Source organism: Thalassophryne amazonica, chromosome 9, assembly GCF_902500255.1.
Source record: "Thalassophryne amazonica chromosome 9, fThaAma1.1, whole genome shotgun sequence".
Classification (NCBI taxonomy): domain Eukaryota; kingdom Metazoa; phylum Chordata; class Actinopteri; order Batrachoidiformes; family Batrachoididae; genus Thalassophryne; species Thalassophryne amazonica.
In genome coordinates this window covers 99503001-99518213 of record NC_047111.1, presented here as the reverse complement: position 1 = coordinate 99518213, position 15213 = coordinate 99503001, and the positions used below count along the sequence as shown (strand labels likewise).

General features: G+C 41.1%; 1 protein-coding gene and 1 long non-coding RNA gene across 2 annotated transcripts; one reads left to right on the top strand and one right to left on the bottom strand.

Annotated features, from left to right (window-relative positions):
* Positions 1–1852: 1852 nt before the first annotated feature.
* Positions 1853–2476, bottom strand: LOC117517719 (histone H2A-like). The gene has a single exon (XM_034178861.1). The coding sequence runs from the start codon at positions 2407–2409 to the stop codon at positions 2023–2025; it is 387 nt and encodes a 128-aa protein (XP_034034752.1). The 5' UTR covers positions 2410–2476; the 3' UTR covers positions 1853–2022.
* A 3201-nt stretch (positions 2477–5677) lies between these two features.
* On the top strand, positions 5678–15192 carry LOC117517720. The gene is made up of 2 exons (XR_004562810.1): positions 5678–5723; positions 14792–15192. It is a non-coding gene; the product is annotated as an uncharacterized LOC117517720 (long non-coding RNA).
* Positions 15193–15213: the final 21 nt, after the last annotated feature.

Here is a 15213-nt window from a genome sequence, read left to right as displayed (position 1 = left end):
GTGCTGTGGTCTGATGAGTCCACATTTCAAATTGTTTTTGGAAATCATGGACGTTGTGTCCTCCGGACAAAAGAGGAAAAAGATCATCCAGATTGTTACCAGCGCAAAGTACAAAAGCCAGCATCTGTGATGGTATGGGGGTGTGTTAGTGTTCATGGCAGGGGCAACTTACACATCTGTGATGGCACCATCAATGCTGAAAGGTACATCTAGGTTTTGGAGCAACACATGCTGCCATCCAAGCAATGTCTTTTTCAGGGACATTTCTGCTTATTTCAGCAAGACAATGCCAAGCCACATTCTGCACGTGTTACAACAGTGCGTCTTCGTAGTAACAGACTGCAGGTACTAGACTGGCCTGCCTGCAGTCCAGACCTGTCGCCCATCGAAAATGTGTGGCACATTATGAAGCGCAAAATACGACAACGGAGACCCTGGACTGTTGTACAACTGAAGTCGTACATCAAGCAAGAATGGAAAAGAATTCCACCTACAAAGCTTCAACAATTAGTGTTCTCAGTTCCCAAACGCTTAGAGTGTTGTTAGAAGGAAAACATACCACTGTCCCAGCTTTTTTGAAATGTATAGCAAGCATCCATTTCAAAATGAGCAAATATTTTCACAAAAATAAACTTTATCAGTTTGAACATTAAATATATTGTCTTTGTGGTGTATTCAGTTGAATATAGGTTGAAGAGGATTTGCAAATCATTTTTATTTTCATTTTACACAACATCCCAATTTCACTGGAATTGGGGTTGTAAAATGGAAATAAACATAACTGAAAGAAAAACAGTCAATAAATAAAATACAGCTGTAGTACTCAGAAATCAGTACAATATTTGAAAAGTCATCTGATCAATAGGTTTGTTTTGCGTGCGTTTTCATTTATTTTAGTTTCAGAGCAGGAAAGGTTATTCTGTACCAAAGATCTGCTCCCCATCTTCAGAAAATAACTTTTCACCTTGTGTATATTAATTGCTGTTTGTGGTTTGACCACTATTCTGTTCTGAATTATCCAAATACATTTGTTGGCTGATGTCTGAGCACGTTGTAAAATTGAATTAAACTTTTTAAATTAAGTGACAAATGGATGCATAACTGGCTTTTTGCCTCAAATGGAAACTGGATGGATAACCGATAAAGATAATTGCATTCCTCCTAAATATATACCAAGTATAAATGCATTCCCTCCCATTTGATTAACGCCCCCAAAATTTGTGCGCAATCATTTTTTATAAAAACAAAAAAAAAAAAAACCGACATTTGGTGCATAGCCCCTGCAGCCCCCCCCAGAAGTACCAAAAAGTAAATACATTTTCCCCATAGCGTCCAATTTATTTGTTTAAAAGAAACTTTTTTTTTTGTTTGTGTTTTTCACCATTTTGGCATTTAAAATTGTCTCATTGTTCTTTTTCTCCTTTTTCCGCAAGTCTCATGTCCTTGACTTATTCTAATGGGCCAAAAAAATGACGCCTTTCAGTTTATGGTTGATGGGTTCGTGATTCGTTGAATCTGTGTCTACATGCAAATCTTTGAATTGATCTCCGCGTTTGGTCAAAGGACCTGGGAGTCTCTTAACCTGGTTTGTTGTGGTCATGTGAGTGCAGCTCGTCTTCACAAAGACCCGGATGTTAACCCACCAAAATAAGAGCGGAGCTCTGACAGATTACGTTCGTCCTAAAACCACAGGACATTTATTCAAACACAACGACAAAAAAAAAAAAAAAAAAAAAAAAAACCTCAGCACGACGTAAAGCGAGAATTTTCTGAGTTTTGGTCCATGTTCAGTAGACATCTCACCCCCCCCCCCCCCCCAACACCCACATCCTTCATTATCTTCAGGGCAGACAGTGCACCTCCATTTTCAGGAACACAACAATAACAGGAAAAAAGTGTTCACTGTACAAACACTAAACACTGTCCAAATATTTGAAAAGATTTTTAACCCCCCCCCCCCCCCCCCAAAAAAAGAAAACGAGTACTACAAGGCGGCTGGTTCCGATGTGAGCAGTCCGGTCTCTACTTGCTCTTGGCCGGTTTCTCGGTCTTTTTGGGCAGCAGCACGGCCTGGATGTTGGGCAGCACTCCTCCCTGCGCGATGGTCACTCCTCCCAGCAGCTTGTTCAGCTCCTCGTCGTTGCGCACGGCCAGCTGGAGGTGTCGCGGGATGATGCGCGTCTTCTTGTTGTCCCTGGCCGCGTTTCCGGCCAGCTCCAGGATCTCAGCGGTCAGATACTCCAGCACGGCCGCCAGATAGACCGGAGCCCCGGCGCCGACGCGCTCCGCGTAGTTACCTTTGCGCAGCAGTCGGTGGACGCGCCCCACCGGAAATTGGAGCCCGGCTCTGGAGGAGCGGGATTTGGCCTTTGCTCGGGCTTTGCCTCCGGTTTTCCCTCGTCCAGACATAGCGGTTGCACAGTGAAACTGCTAACACAAAGAAAACAGCAGCGCCACGTTCAGACCTTACGTAATGCGCGTCTGGGGAGAAAAAAAAAACAAAAAAACGGATTATAACCTGTGGACAGCGTCCTGGGATTGGTGGATTGAGCGAGAAATGCACGATCCAATGACGCGCGGCGTCCTCCAGAAACTGCCGACCTCTGGTGTGCCGCGCACCCAATCACAGTGAAGCAATGGTGCATCGAAATTTGCACACTGGCTTTATAAATAGGAGGCAGTCACCAAGAGGAGACGACCACAGTGTGACGTTTCACGTGAGCCAGATGTCCCCTCCCTCCCCCAAAATTATATATATAGAGTATATAAATATTATATTTATTACCATTTTTATGGACGGGGCTATTATAATATACTGGTAGGTGTTGTTCATCTGAGTAGGTAGTTTCCAACTTTGGTGCTTTGTTTATTATATCGTTGGTATTTTTGTTTTATTGCTGTTATTATTATTATTTTAATTAATTATTATTTTTTTTATGTGCACTACCACACACTAGAATGTAACCTTACGTAGCTATACATCCATTGACACATCCGGTACAGTAGGTGGCGGTATGGACCTAAAGGATGGTTGCCACCCGCCAATCAAAGGAGGGAGGAAGAAGACGATTATCATTTTTATATTTCTTGACAATTTTACATTTCTGTTTGTGCATGATGTGTTGCTTTTTATGTACTATTGACACTTTTTTTTTTTTTTTTTTTTACCAGAAGCATAGTTTTTTGTTTGTTTTTTTTTTTTTTTTTTTAAACATGTCAATATGGAACAATTTATCGTCTTTGATTCTCTCACCAGATGCATTTTAAAATGGAATTGGGGAAATTTTTTATATTTCTTGATATTTTTATATTTCTGACAATTTATATTTGGACATATTTTTCATTGTATCTATCTATACAGACATTCTCCTGATTTAGGCATCATTTAGGCTGGACACACAGCTCATTTAACACACCTGTGACAGATGTAACAGAAAAACTAGCTCCTGCCGGTTTCCTTCCTGCCTCAGTCCACCGCTTCTCGGTTTAATAAAGTAAACAGAAGTAGATGAAATGTGTTACATTAAATACATTTTTGTGTTGCATGTTATTAATGTCCATACAATTCATGTTGTAAAAGAATCTAATTAGAATGAATGTATAAATGTTGCAAAACATATTTTTGTTCTAACAATAATATTGAAAGATCTCTGAGGGCCCTTCCCACCCCTTCACAGTTGTACAGTGGTTTAGTCCAGACGCACAAGCGGCACGCTGCCACACACACACACACACACACCACACACACACACACACACACACACACACACCACACACACACACAACACACACACACACACACACACACACACACACACACACACACACACACACACACACCACAAACGGGATCTGACAGAAAGAGGAGGTGTTTAGTAGTGCTGAGACAACTAATCGATTTAATTAATTATTAAAATAGTTGTCAACTAATTTAGTCATCAATTAGTTGTTACATAACTTTGTTTTACTGCAAACGTTTCGTTTCTTCCATATAAATGAACCGTTCCTGCAGCACGGCTTTGCTTTGAACCTTGAACCAATCGAAGCAGTGATTTCGCCAGATTGAAGCAGTGATTCGATCTGGTGCTTTGTTGATTCAATCAATCAATCAGTCAATCAATTTTATTTATATAGCGCCAAATCACAACAAACAGTTGCCCCAAGGCGCTTTATATTGTAAGGCAAGGCCATACAATAATTACGTAAAAACCCCAACGGTCAAAACGACCCCCTGTGAGCAAGCACTTGGCGACAGTGGGAAGGAAAAACTCCCTTTTAACAGGAAGAAACCTCCAGCAGAACCATGCTCAGGGAGGGGCAGATCTCTGCTGGGACTGGTTGGGGCTGAGGGAGAGAACCAGGAAAAAGACATGCCGTGGAGGGGAGCAGAGATCAATCACTAATGATCAGTCACCAATAGCGCTCTATTGGGGTGATATGGTACTATGAGGTCCCTAAGATAAGATGGGACCTGATTATTCAAAACCTTATAAGTAAGAAGAAGAATTTTAAATTCTATTCTAGAATTAACAGGAAGCCAACGAAGAGAGGCCAATATGGGTGAGATATGCTCTCTCCTTCTAGTCCCCGTTAGTACTCTAGCTGCAGCATTTTGAATTAACTGAAGGCTTTTCAGGGAACTTTTAGGACAACCTGATAATAATGAATTACAATAGTCCAGTGATTCAGTGTTTTATTTCGCTTAATCTTAATTTTTCTCCACTAAAACCCCAAAGAGCATATGTCTCTGAGTAATATTTACCTTTTTATGATAATCTACTCCAGGTATGTTTTTGATGAGAATATAACATAACTTTATTACAAGGTCAAATGATGATGTTGCATGATAAAGGTCTTTTAATAATAACTCACTTAAAGAAATAATGGCAAAACTCACATGTAAGTAAAAAAAAAAAAGAAAAAAAAAAAAGATTAATCGAAAAAATAATCGACCGATGAGCTGATTAGTAAAATAATCGTTAGTTGCAGCCCTAGTGTTTAGGCTGAAATAAAACACGTCTTTCCTAAAAAAAAATCAAAGTCCGGATTTCAAAAAAAGAAGAGAAAAACAGGACAGGGAAAAAAAACTAAATGAGGGAAAGCAGCTGCTAACCAAATTCTTTGAAAACAGAGGTCAGCTTGAAAGCTCGCTATATTGAGTTGGGGAGTCTATGGTGCAATTTGGTCCCCCAGACCCCCCAACTCAATATTGCTCCCCCAACTTTAAAAAGGGTTCTGACTCCCAGGTGTGATCTAAGGTATACATGATTTAGACCTGGTTTGACTACACATTAGAAATTTGGCGTTTGTGGTAATAAAAAAGAACATAACAGTGTGTGTGTGTGGGTGGGGGGTCGTCAATGTGGCTAGTACCTAGGGCCCAGAATTTGGTGCTACGCCCCTACTTGACACGAGGACGTTTCACTTCTAATTGCAGAAGCTTCCTCAGCTAAATTTTACCATTCATACATTTTACTCAATAATTTGATTATCACAACAGTTGCTGATTAATTCTCTGTTTCAGTTCTCAGCCTATATGAGTCATTAGAAAAACACACACACACACACACACACACACACACACACACACACACACACACACACACACACACACACACACACAACACACACACACACACACACACACACCACACACACACACACACACACACACACACACACCTTCTCCAGATCTGATATGATTCATGAGACAGGACCTTTAGGTGTGACAGGGTTTTCTCTATATTATCAATATATATTATCAAATATTAATGTCTTTACTTTGATGTACTCTCTGTGATTGTGTCTTTGATTCTATTCTCTATTTTTCATATATACATGTATGCATGTGTGAGAGTTCATGTACCATTATTCCTTTAAATAATTACTTATTGTCAAAGCAATACTGAACGCTCAAGTGATCATTAAAACTGCCACACGAGAAAGGGAGCAGATGATCTTTGGCTTAGTCAGTGTGCAGACTGTTTTGCTAGAGTTATGTTTTTGCTAAGCGCAGATGTGCACTTTTAATTAACAGTTCAGCCTTGAGGAAAGAGCATTGTAACCCGGAACACCGTTCAGGGCTGGACATTATTATGGGAAGCTTAGGAGACTGAGGGCTCAAAGCCATAACAGTTTTCATATCAGTGTGAGACCAGACTTTGTGTCTTTCCATTGTTTTGTAATATTGTCACTCCTATATGCTTGTATGTAACTATATTCAATAAAAAGAGAAGCAAATGGCAGGCCTTCAGAGCAGATGACAGTTCTTTCTGAAGGAGCACCTTGTTTGTCCTCTCCTGATCAGAAAAAGAAATTCAGTGTCTCTTGCATGAGCATTTTCTGTAAACTGGGTTGTTCTTTTCAGGTCCAACTCCGAACACTTGACATCTTGGTCCTTCGAACGCCGGGTGCCAATAGACCCGACAACCCGTCGGCCCGTGACGGAGAACGCCCGTGGAAGTCCGCGGCCGTGGTGCGGGAACCAGTTCCTGCAGACCCTTTTCCGGGGGACGGGTCTCCTCCCTTACGGGTCGACGCTTACCGGGGTGAAGGCATTCGAATTCAGCTGCAAAGTCTGATCACGGGTGAGAACTGAATTTCTTTACGTGCACGTGTGTGCGTGTGGCTGGGACCACCACGAGGGGAAAAAAAAACCCCGTAATGGCTTTCTGGTTTGTCTCTTGGCTTAACACTGTAAGGTGTGAGGCAAAAGCCTGGCTGTAAAGCGTTAAATTTTACTCTCTAAGATGAGAAGAGAAAGTCAGGTGGCGCAGCGGTTAAAGATCATCTGTTACGGAGCCACGTGCTCGCGCTGCATTTCCCGCTGTGTCAACCTGATGTGGCTGTTGGCTCCAGATTGAGCCAGCAGCGGTTACAATTGGCAATTAATAAAGCAAGAGACAACTAAAAGACCACTTTTGGGTCCGGAAAAACTGTACAGTGTTAGGTCGGTGAAATCTTCGGTGGGTGAGCGCTAAAATTCTGATATATAAATTCTGATATAAAAGCGGTTGGAGCAAAAAGCGTGATAACAGTGGAGCTAAAACGTGATAACAGCTGAAGCGCGGCAGTGTGAATGTGTTTGTGTGAATGTGTGTGTTTTTATGACTGAGGACGTGCTCAACTGAATCGCAGGGGGCCTGTCACCAGTTTTAAACCCACTGGCAGAAACAAAGTAAGTTGTGAAGTACGTTGTAAGCATTCTATATACGCACCACACCTGTTTGCAAGCCTACGGTCTGAAAAGAAGCCCTAAGCAAGGTCACCCACCTCTCAGAGGTCAAGTGGTGGCACTTTTCAGACTGATCGATGACCAAACAGTGAAAAAAAAGAACAGCAGCCTGTTTGTTTAGATCTCCCTATGAGATAACCCCACGAACAGCTTAAAATGGGTAACAGTTGTTGTTCTCACAGCCAACATGACACAGTCAATGATGTTAGGTACATGGAGCAAAAAGATGCAGCATCACCTGAACACCTTAAAAATGTGGCGAGAGACAGTTAACTTCTCGGGAAAATTACGGTTTAACATCCACAAACAAAGTTATTTGATACCATTAAAGAGAACACCAGTGATTTTTCAAAAAGGCAAGAGAGATGTGGAGTGAAAAATACACCAGACCGTGCTTTTGCACCAAACACAGCAGTTTTTAAACCGGCTGGAGTAGTCATAATAATGTGTGAGGAAGAAGTGTATTTTGCAGGAAAGAGCAAAGGTCAGCACCGCAGAGCGGCCAGAGGCAAAGCCCGTGAGGCGTGACATAAAGAGGAAATTGACATGTTGGAAGTGTGGGGAGAATGGACACTTTGCACGTGAATGTACACACTCGCAAAGACGAGGAGTTCTTCACTTTTCAACATGAATTTTGTTTATGTACATACAAGGTTGCCGTTCTTTCTTTTCTAACAGATTATACTGTTGTCAGTTTTTTCCTTACTTTTATTCTGTTGTCGCGATATAGACAGATTGTGTGTAATTATTGTGAATTGTTTTAGATAAAACTGTCATGGTCACAGTTGCTGCCACTTCAACATTTTAAAGTGTGGAGTTAAGATACTGAGAAATACGTGCACATTAATCTATTTTGTACGTGTATATGAGTGTGAGTTGGTGTCCAGGGACGAAGATAGAGTATTTTGAGGGAGAATTCTGAATAGATCTGTTGATAAAATAAACTTTTCAGCTTGTTAAGATGATAACTCAAGACAATAAATACTATTGTCTTCCTACTGTCCATATTGAATGATCATAGATACTGGGGTGAAGTGGTTAAAATATGGTTGATTTTTTGTACACTGGTAAGGTGTAAAGGTGGTTAGGTTCGCCTACTTAACAGATTTTAAGCAAAGCTGATCAAGATTATATTCCGGTAGAGTGATAATGATTGGGTTATTGTTGTGTGAATATATTTTTGTGTGTTGTTGTTTGAAATTTGTGTGAGGTATTCTATTCTGTCTGGGGAAAAAAAGAAGAAAATTCAGATTGACTGCTTCAACTGAACATTGCAGTATTTGGCCCATCTTGCCTCAGTAATCATGATGAGCTACTGTGGAACTGACCAATTAATTAAATAAGTTCCAGCGGGCATTCATTGTCCGGAAACAGGCTCGTGTAAACAACGAAGACTTTGGGTCATAAACATTTCTATGAATCAGGTCCCAGTATACATGTTAAATAATGCTAAAAGATTAAAAAAAAATTTTGATGGACTGATCCACTAACCTTTCTGATGACATGTAACAGACAGAAGGGGAGCATCAGTGGTTGTGGTAGATTCTCTGAGGACTATTAAAAACTGATTGTGAGACTGTGAAGGCATACCCGGTTCTTGACCTCCGGGTCCCAAACAGCCTGACAGAAGGTTGGCGAAAGAGAGAGGAAAAAAAAAAGGTCTCCTATCAGTTCACTGTAATTAATAGTTCCATTGAGGTCTACGTGTATAAATGTGTGTATAATATGTTGAGTGTAATGTTTTATTTGAGAAGAGTTGCGTTATTTTGCTTGTTTGTTGTCGCAGTTGTGGGATTCTGTTCCTGGTCTGGGGTGTTGGAGGAGCGTGTACACACACAGCTGCTGAGGGAGAAATTGAGAAAACACTGCAGCAATGTTTTGTTGTGCTTTAACACATGAAACACAGGGGTTTTATATGTAATTGCTTACATGTAATTGATACCAGTGTTTTAAAAGTGTTTGTTACTGTTAAATTTAGAGAGATATTGTTTGTTTGATGTAATCAATTCCAGCTTTAATGTTGTTTTGCATTACGTTGCATCGGCTTTACCAAATACATTCAGTGTTCTATTCTTTGAAGCGTGGTTTGTTTTGGGAACAAAGTGTAATTCATCACTCCAGCCGAAGAGCAGAGCAGAAGGTTGTACAGTGTGTGAACAGTAAGACTGGGTTGATTATTCTAACATGTTTATAGAGCTCCTGTTGAAAGCGTTAATGTTGGTGAGGGTGAACTGACAGCAATGTAGAAGCAACAAATAATAATAACTCAATATTTGATCATCCTGTGTTTTGATTGAAATAATGTGAACTCTCATGAGATGCAACTTGTTGGGAAAGTGTAGTGACACGGACCCACAACAGGGGGCGTAAATGAACGGACAATGGAGGAAGTCAAATATGAACACTTTACTGTTGTGAATAGCACAACTCAACACAGCAGATTACAGAATAGGTGCAAAAATCAATTAACAAAGGTGTCGTGTGGGCAGGCTCGAGGATAGAAGACGTCTGTCCTGAGAAGAACCGGAACCACACGATTTCCTCCGCCACCGAACCTGGAAAATACTGGAGCCGCCAAGCTCCGAGTCCCCAGGTGGCCACCGTCTCCGCGTGTCGGATCTGGTACTGCTGGCGAGGAACAGAAACAATCAGATGTGGGTGTGTGAACACCCAGTAACACTTATGGCGGATATTCCACCTCCACCTCTAACACAGTAAGAGACTGAGGGCTATTTAGTTGGACATGCGTCACTCGTCACGTCTCCCCACACTTAGCATCCCGTTATCAGTAGGCTCCTCAGGAACTCCTGCAACAACTCAGAGAATTACGTATTCTTTAGAACAACAACGGCTGAGAGTATTACCTCCGTAGGTAGATGATATCTCGGCAACGAGGTGGAGATGACGTCTAGTCTTTATGGAGTGAGATGATGTAGTGTAGATGGTGAGTGACAGCTGTCACCCCCGGCTGTGTCCGTGGCGGCAGCGCCCTCTCGTGCCTGAAGCCCGCACTTCAGGCAGGGCGCCCTCTGGTGGTGGGCCAGCAGTACCTCCTCTTCTGGCGGCCCACACAACACAACTAACCCCTGCTGCAAATCAAACAAGAAGCTGCAGTCTTTCATAAAGCATTGAAGACCAATGAAGCACTTATTAATTATTATTTGATGTATGCAGATTAAGTTAGGCCTTAAAGGATAGAGATTGTTGGACAACTTTTCACATGATTATTGTCCATCCTGACCCATAGTTATTCCTGCGAACCAAACATTGTTTATGTATCTGATTCTGTCATTATTTCTATTTATTATTGGTGTTTAAGCATTGATTAATCCAACAGATCCACTCTAGGATTAATAGAATAGAATGATCTATTCTGGGATAAAAATTGCTAAAAGATACTTCAATTCACTTTCAATTATCCTGCATGTTTGAAGTTCTGTGCAATTAAAGCTGTTTTGACATGACACCTCTTAATGGGTGTTCCCCCACCCTTGGAACCCCTGCCTGTATGGAAGGCTGTGAGCCCATGACGGGTAAGATCCATCTTAAACCCTGGGACAACCTAAGGCAGGCCCAGTCACGATTATTCGACCTTGTCTCTGTGACGCTCTGTCTCACTAGGACATGAGGGGATGGCACTGGGGTACTGTGGTGGGGTCAAATTTGTCCGTATGACTACATGGTAGGCAGTGTATTGATCTAATTGGAGTATTGGATCATTGTCGGAATTGATTTGTCATATTAAGATTAGCCTGCCACATAATAATCGATATTAATCAGTGCTTATCATTCATCCAATCAATTAATTTTTGCAGATTAATGCGTCACAATGTCCACCAAACTGCCGATGGTGTGTATGCCTGATCCTCAAACAAACCAGTCCTGCCCCGCAGCCTCTTCAAGTGGGCAGCTGTCTTAAATCATGGACCGTGTCACGTTTTTACGGCTGGGATGGTTGGACTGGTTAATAATCATTTTGTGATGTTTGGATTTCAGGCATATGCAAAGCATTACTGCAGAGCATGTTTAATCTGTGCAAAGCACAACCCGCAGGGGTAATGTACTGATTGATGCATATAGCATATGGGTAGAGGTGTTCCCTGTTAAACATGCAGATGCTCTGACAGTTGCAAATATACTTTGTAGAGACATAATTCCAAGACATGGACCACCTGAAACAATGTACAGTGATAATGGTACACATTTTGTAAATAAAATCATCCAACATTTGGCAGAACATTTGAAAATAAATGCAAAAACACATTGTGCTTATCATCCTCAAGGTGCAGGTTTAGTGGCAAGAACAAATGGAACAATTAAAAGTAAGCTCAGGAAAGTGGATGAAAGAGAAAAAAAAACTGGGTTTATTGTTTGGATTTGGTGACACTGTACATGCATATAACACCCAGCTCAGAGACTGTCCTTACGCCATTTGAAATTTTGTATGGCAGGCCCTACAGAATACCAGAGTTACAGAAAATAGCTGGGCCTGATAGTGAGGATGAGGGATTAGTTGTTTATATGAGAAGTGTGTTGTCCCCCATAAGAATGTAATACACGCTAACACATACCAGAATCTCCTATTTCTGTGCAGGACCCTGAGAATCAGATCCAGATTGGCGACTGGGTGCTGATAAGACTATTAAGAGAAAGAACTGGTCATCTCCGAGGTGGGAAGGTCCATTCCAAGTGCTGCTAACCACCCCCACTGCAGTGAAAATCGCAGAGAGGTCATCTTGGGTGCATCTATCCCACTGCAAAAGACAAAGATACCTGAAAGATCCTGAACAAGACAAGGGGAGCGACGTGTAACAGTGACGGCTGATGGCCTATAGGCCCAGCAACGGCTGGAAGCATGTCATAACAGAGACAGAGAGTGACCAGGAGTGAACAAAGACAGAGACCAGAGACTGAAGCAGGTGCCAGGGTCCTGAAGCAGATGAGAAACCAGCTACAACCAAGGAGAATCCTGTCCATGTAATCCAGGATTAGAAGCAGACGGACTACAAGCTTGAAATAAGAGCACTGAAGCTGACGAGACCAGACCAGGAGAAAAGAAGCAGACGAAACTGCATCTTTGATAACGGGAGACAAGGGAATCCTGTTCTATTCCTGTGCACCTGTGTTTGGAAAAAAAAACATCAAGAGCAGGCCACAGGACAGAGTACATGACACATTATTTTCATTCCACTTGCAACATGCTTTACACATACATAGATAGTACAGACTTATGCACTACAGCTGAAGGGAACTAACATAACAAACTAACATAACATTCCAGATTCCCTCAGTCCCTTGCTGAACTGAACTGAGACTGTGAACTGTCACCTTCCACCCCTAAGCCCAGACAAACTGAACCTTTTTGAACTGTCACCAAAGAAAGAAGACGTCTTCAAGACCAGAACTGTTGTCTCTCTCTCTCTGTCCCTAGAGAAAAAAAAGAGAAAACCTCATGACAGGAGGAGTGATTAATAAACCACATGGAGTTTGTGTCATTTGTGGAGTTCCTCAGGGTTCTGTGTTGGCCACCAAAGTTATTCATATTGTATATCAATGATTTATGTAAAGTCTCGGATCTGTTTAGAGCAGTCCTCTTTGCAGATGATACGAACTTATTTTGTTCAGGGGATATTTGCAACAATTATTAGATGATCTGGGATCAGAGATGATAAAGTTGGTTCGATTCGATATGAACAAACTGTCACTAAATTGGTCTAAAAACTAAAATAATGTTATTTGGAAACTATAAAAAAGATGAACAAATACAGTTAAACATACAGTGGGCAATAACTCCAAAACTACAGCATTAAGAATAATTCATAATGCAGGTTATCGGGATCATACCATCCACTGTTATTAAATCAAAAGATTTTAAAGCTCCATGACATGATTTCATTTAAGACTGTTCAACTGATGTATAAAGTAAAAAAAAAAAAAACATGTACCTCTCAGAGTTCAAGGATATTTTATGCAAAGAGAAGGAATGTATAATTTAAGGGGTTTGTATCATTTTAAAGTTGCGGGCGCAAGGACGACCAGGAAATGCTCCTATGTCTCTGTTTGTGGCCCAAACAATTGGAATAAGCTACCTGAGAAACTCCATCGATGTCCAAATATCAATCAGTTTAAATATTTATACAAAGAAATGGTGTTCAATGGGTATGTATCTAATGGAAACCACTGAATTGTGTGGTGTGTTGAATGTGCTTCATCTAAATTCTTATTATTGTATGTACTGGGGTAACTAGAACGATATAGGAGCTATTCATATTCTAACGTTATTGAGGAGCACTGTGAGTATAGACTTTATTATGAACGGTAGCTGGACCTCATGGCTCTTCTATGGATTGTGGTATCACATCCTGCTACAACTGCTCACCCCATTGTTGTGTTTTTTTTTTTTTTTTGGACTTACTACGTGTTATGATTTGTTGTATGATTCCTCTTGCTTGATCAATGGCTCAATGGATGATTTCCACCACAGCTGATGGCTTATTGCTGGACCATTACTATGTTGTGTCATTGCTATCAGAGGCTGAATTATGTCACCCCATCCCAGCAGGGAAAACTGGTGGTTAAGTACACTGTTTGTAAGCTTTTTGATGTTTCTACAATGATGATGTTGTGAGTGTAGACATTAAAATTAGATAAACAGGGAGGAAGAATGACAGGGTTTTCTCTATATTATCACTATATATTATCAAATATTAATGTCTTTACTTTGATGTACTCTGTGAGCAGGGGTGGTGGCCAAGTGGTTAATGCGCTTGGTTTCAGTTCAGAAGGTTCCAGGTTCAAATCCCACCCTTGCCACATTTCTCCATGTAATGTGGAGTTGCGTCAGGAAGGGCATCCGGCGTAAAACCTGTGCCAGTTCAACATGCAGATCCACCTTGGATTTGCTGTGGCGACCCCGGGTGCAAACAAGGGAGCAGCCGAAGGGACTTACTTTTACTTTGATGTACTCTGTGATCATGTCTTTGATTCTATTCTCTATTTTTCATATATACATGTATGCATGTGTGAGAGTTCATGTACCATTATTCCTTTAAATAATTACTTATTGTCAAAGCAATCACTGTTCAAGTGATCATTAAAACTGCCACACGAGAAAGGGAGCAGATGATCTTGGCTTAGTCAGTGTGCAGACTGTTTTGCTAGAGTTACATTTTTGCTAAGCACAGATGTGCACATTTAATTAACAGTTCAGCCTTGAGGAAAGAGCATTGTAACCGGAACACCGTTCAGGGCTGGACATTATTATGGGAAGCTTAGGAGACTGAGGGCTCAAAGCCATAACAGTTTTCATATCAATGTGAGACCAGACTTTGTGTCTTTCCATTGTTTTGTAATATTGTCACCCCTATACGTATGCTTGTATGTAACTATATTCAATAAAAAGGAGAAGCAAATGGGCAGGGCCTTCAGAGCAGTTCTTGAAGGAGCTCCTTGTTTGTTTTCTCCTGAACAGGAAAAGAAGTTCAGTGTCTCTTGCGTGATCATTTTCTGTAAACTGGGTTGTTCTTTTCAGGTCCAACTCCGAACAACTCTGACAAGGTGACACAAACACATCCATACGTTGTATTTGTGTCTGGAGCAGAGGACAGAATGGAAATAGAACGGAGGGTCTGGTCTCAGACTTCCTGCAGGGAATTTTGTTGGTTTTTGTGGTTCAAGTGACACTCAGAGTTATAGCAGGTTTTGTGTAGCAGGGTGTGTCTTTCTGTCAGACTAATGCACAGGAGACCCGATTCCCAAACATAGCACGCTTGCCCCCCGGCCAAGCAGCGGCAGTGTGAGAAAAACATCAGTTTAGTGGAGCTGAATCCAAAATAATAGGCTGAAACAAAGCAACAACTCCACAACATTATTAGTGTGGTTTTCTTTAAAACTATTTACATGTACACATTAAGCTAACATTTGTTTGTTTTATATTCTTTTCAACAGAGATAAACCCCTAAAACAAGAAGTTATGATCT